At 37.3% G+C, this 5015-nt stretch overlaps 1 protein-coding gene across 1 annotated transcript; it reads left to right on the plus strand.

Annotated features, from left to right (window-relative positions):
• Positions 1-1567: 1567 nt before the first annotated feature.
• On the plus strand, positions 1568-3219 carry LOC116117854 (expansin-A4-like). The gene is made up of 3 exons (XM_031403864.1): positions 1568-1921; positions 2007-2325; positions 2879-3219. Exons 1-3 carry the CDS (start codon positions 1771-1773, stop codon positions 3186-3188), a joined length of 780 nt encoding a protein of 259 aa, XP_031259724.1. The 5' UTR covers positions 1568-1770; the 3' UTR covers positions 3189-3219.
• The last annotated feature ends 1796 nt before the right edge of the window (positions 3220-5015 follow it).

The following is a 5015-nucleotide window of genomic DNA, read 5'->3' on the forward strand; positions in this document are numbered from 1 at the left end:
ATCTTTAACGCCATCAATTTATTTGAATGCATTGAATGTTAAGTATGGAAAAGTTACCTAAATTGTAAATTTGGAAATCAATGCATCAATTTATTCATCTTTAACGCCATCAATTTATCAAATTATTTACCCACAAATTCCGCCAATACGTCCACGTGGCTGCTCCTGCTCCTTTAACTCAGTTGGTAAAACGTAAAAACAGCAATTATTTGTGACGTACAAATTCATGAAAAGAAAATCCTGAGCCGTTGATTCGTGGGATCAGAAACAGAGGGAGAGGGGTCCACTTAAAAGAGTGTAGGGCATAGGCAAATACGTACAGTATACGCGATGATACTACTTGTGCCTGGTGGTGGTCCCCTCAATTTCACGCGGTTTTGAAGGTTTCGGGTTTTATTTTTCTTTAATTTGAATGCATTACAAGTGATTTTTTAATTGCAGCGCACTACAAACTTTCTAATTGCAGCCCCTTCATTTGCCATTGTCTTGTCACTTTGGGTTATTCCAAAGTTGTATTATTTTAACTTTATTAACCCCACATATTTTTAAATATATATTATGGGTTGCATTGTAAATTTTTAAGAGATAAATTATGTTAACATTTCATATTTAATATAGTCCAATGCTTTGTCAATGATCTAATGATTGAAACGTTTATTTAACGATATTAAGTATTTAAATCAAAAAGTTAATTCACGATATCTTATCATATCTTTTAATCTATTAATTTATCGTTAATTTTATATGCTAATTTTTTTTTTTAGTCATCAGGAGAGCTTAGACCATCTTACACACACTTTAACTAATCTATTGAGGTCTTGAAACTGTCAATTGAGAAAGAGTTTCAATAACTATCATTATTAGTGTTTAAAGAGACTACCAAAGAACTCATAAAATTTTCTTTTTCCTCTTTTACCATCAGGTCACCCAATGGTTATTATCATATATGATATTTTAACGTATACTTCAACTAATTTCTAGAGTTCATTGAACACTATATTTTACTATTTTATTATGTATAAATTTAAACTATTGGATCAACTCTCTAGTATATGAGTGGAATTTGACGTTGACATATTTTTGATATTAAAGTCAAATATTTTTACAGCATTAAATAATATACTCGGTAGGTTTTATTTAAGGAAAATTAATGATGGGTATCGAAAATGTGAAGAGATAAACAGGCATGGTTAATGCCACCGCTTGCAAATGAAGCAAAGTGAGATGAAGTTGGGTTGGGTTGTATAAATATTAATCGGAATAATTGCTATTATCTCAAAATGACAAGAACATATTCAGTTATTCACTCAACTAAAATCATGGAATATATTCCTAATAAGAGTAACGGAGGTATGACGTGTTTGATTATGAATGGATGAAGATTTAATGTGACCGTCCCCGTCCCGTAATTCCATCAAGTAGCACGTGGCAATTGTCATCCAAATCCCAACTTGCCTTAATCTGACAAAGCAAATTTAATATCATAATATGAATCACCCATGTGCTGCTCACGTGTATTCCCTCACCCAACCCTAACCCACTGCCCACAATAAAATTAATAATTAAATAAAAAATCTTTAATGAGATCTGAGAGAAAAACCACTCGCAGTAACAAACACCATTAATTACATTTCACTCTTTATTCTCTTTAACCCTAACCGCTATCTCCTCTTTAAGTACACCCATCACCTTCTTCCCGCTTTCTCATTCGCCCCCTAGCCCATTCACTCCACTCACTCTCTCTCTCTTTCTCCCAGAACCTCACTAACAATGGCTATTGCAAATGTGCTCTGTTTTGTTTTACTCACACTTTCCTCTTTCGCGGCGGTGAATGCTAAAATTCCTGGTGTTTTCACCGGTGGGCCATGGCAGAGTGCCCATGCTACTTTCTACGGTGGCAGTGACGCCTCCGGAACTATGGGTATAGGCTTTTTTGACCTTGCATTTCTCCGTATTTTACTACTCGTACGTAACTAAATGTGGTTTTTTTTTTTTCCTATTTTTAGGTGGTGCTTGTGGGTATGGGAATCTTTACAGCCAAGGCTACGGCGTCAACACGGCCGCATTAAGTACGGCTCTGTTCAACAACGGTCTGAGCTGCGGCGCGTGCTTTGAGATAAAGTGCGCGGACGACCCCAGATGGTGCCACTCTGGTGGTTCTTCCATCTTCGTTACTGCAACCAACTTCTGCCCGCCGAACTTCGCTCAGCCGTCTGACAATGGCGGCTGGTGCAACCCTCCCCGCCCTCACTTCGACCTCGCCATGCCCATGTTCCTCAAGATCGCTGAGTACCGCGCTGGTATTGTTCCCGTTGCTTACCGCAGGTGAGTTTACTGAAATGCCCATTATTTTACTTAAATATTTTCTTCATTGTTTAGTGTAGACAATGGGAAATGTTGTGTCATACTTTTTATTTAACTTTAAATAAATCTTAGAAACTGAAAAGAGTTGCCTTTATTATTTTGAGCTTTATGTCGTTTACCCAAAAATAGCCAACGGCAAACCCTTCTTTACCTAAGTGCCCATTCGCTTTCGGTGCGGTGGCTTGCCCTAGTTTGCATTAAATCTTAACACTAATTTTCACTTTTACGAGGACATTATTGTAAAAAAAAACCAAAGGGTATTTCTGTTATTTTCAATTGTCAGTGTCTTAAAGTCAGAAAATCTGGGACACACACTTCACGTTTTCCCACGCGTGTGTTGGGTCACAGTTTCTTGTGACTCTGTACCCTACAGTTCCCACCTTAATTTACATTTAAATAATGAGTTTTTTTTTGTTTTTTTACCGGTCTAGCGTTGGGTCTTTAAAAAGTGCCTTTAATTGTAGGGTAGGCACTAACTGTCACGGTGACGATTTTGTTAATTTTTTATATACAGGGTGCCATGCAGAAAGCTAGGTGGAATCAGATTCACCGTTAACGGTTTCCGTTACTTTAACTTGGTTCTGGTGACCAACGTGGCGGGTGCAGGAGATATCGTGCACGTGAGCGTGAAGGGAACCAACACTGGCTGGTTGAGTATGAGCCGTAACTGGGGGCAAAATTGGCAATCTAATGCTGTACTTGTGGGTCAGGCTCTTTCTTTTAGGGTCAGGGGCAGCGATCGCCGCACATCAACTTCATGGAACGTGGCACCACATAATTGGCAGTTCGGTCAAACCTTCACGGGGAAGAATTTCCGTGTCTAGGGATTTTTATTAATGACTTGTTAAAAAAAAAGTAAAAGCATTTTCATTTCCCGCCTTCACATTTGTTTTTCCTTTATTTTCCCGGGAAAAATTTGAAGTGATGGGTGAAATGGGATTTGATATTAGGATTTAAGTAAAAGTGAGAGTGATTGTGATAGGTAAGGTAGAAAAAGTGAGAAAAGTAAGGCGTGGTTTCTGTTATTTTTTATTATTTTGTTTTGACTTTTGTCGTTTCGGGTTGGTGATAATAGTTAAAAACCAGCCATCGGTTTAAGTGTAAGAGGCTGAAGGTGGCTGCAGGAAGAAACCAATCCATGTAGCCCGCAGCTCTGGTAATATATATATTTATTTTACTCGTATAAATATAATATGGTATTAATTCCCTTATGTTTGTGTATGAATGAATGTTTATTTCTATTTTCATGACTTCACGGTATCTCCAGTTGTCGGTGGTTGTTCTGGGGAGCATGTGTGGATGGCTCCACTCCATTGCTTTATCTTTTAGCTGATGGAAGAAGGAAATCCTGACAATATATATATTTAAAGAAGAAATATTAGTCCTGAAGATAACTTGAATTCTCGTGAAATGTGCCTATCATTTACAATGTTATTAATGTTTAAATTATCTTGAGGTTCAGTTGGGCAAATCCCATTTGCCAGAATATTTGTTATCATATCTAATTGCATGCATGAATTAATGTTTGCTGTTGAGTTGGAAATCAATTTGTGGGCCTTCTCATTTCAGATGAAGGTATTTGTGGGGAACCCAGATCAATAAAAGTCCCAGTTATTGGCTGTTTCCTCTTTTCTGAACTGGTTGCCAGCTTGCATTTAGTTTGGAACCAACCAAACAGCTTTTTACTGCTAGACCCCCAATCAAAATTTTATCGGACATACTTGAAGCTTAAGGTTGTAAATGAATACTGTGACACCATAGCAAGGACCCAAATCAACGGTGTTAACTACATTTACCCATACGGTTTAGGTCCACCAAGTCTCACAATTTGAAGTACAGCAAACGACAAAAGATTAGCGAAATAGCAAATGTATATCCTAAATTCCCACTCTGACACTCTCTAAGTAACATAAAATTAAATAATATGAATAACGAGGGCAAGGAAAAATAAACAGTTTTTGGGTTTTTAAAACTGGACATGAAAAATGAGGGATATATATATATATATATATTTTTTTTTTTAAACAGAAAAATCCCTTTAATTAACCGATTATGTAAACCGTTTGATAAATTTATAATAATACTGGGTTTATAACCTTCTTTTACAACTTTTAACGTGATAACTCGTTATTGGTTAGCTTGTAAATAGGCAATCGAGATCCACAAGTAAGTAGGACCCATTTTGTGAGCCGACTAAAGACGAGCTACCACGTTAGGGGTTATGAGATTGGGTTGTGGACCTAGAATTACTCATAAATTTAAAGTGGCAATACAATACTTACAACCCAATCTTACAAACTTTCTTTCACAACTTTGACGTGACAGCTCGCAATTGGTTTCTAGTGAGTGAGCGTTTGCTTCCTTACTTTCGAAGGTGGAACCCATTTCACGATTAAGCATCCAACCCCCTTGAAAGGGGCCTTTTCTTGCAAATTTCGATAAGAAAGGGGATGGATAGGCTCTGAAAGATTGTGAGATTGTGTTACGGTGAATAAAGTGTTCCTCTCATAATCAAACCTAGGTTGTGTGGCGAAGGGTTAATATATTTGACTCATGATTTCCTGCCAAGCTACAAGTCAAGCACTAATGAAACCATCCATTCCCATCTCCAAAGATTCTTGCCTTGTGGCCTATCACTTACTCGCTTTCTT

The sequence above is a fragment of the Pistacia vera genome, unplaced genomic scaffold (assembly GCF_008641045.1).
Source record: "Pistacia vera cultivar Batoury unplaced genomic scaffold, PisVer_v2 Contig824, whole genome shotgun sequence".
In the NCBI taxonomy this organism is placed as follows: Eukaryota; Viridiplantae; Streptophyta; class Magnoliopsida; order Sapindales; family Anacardiaceae; genus Pistacia; species Pistacia vera.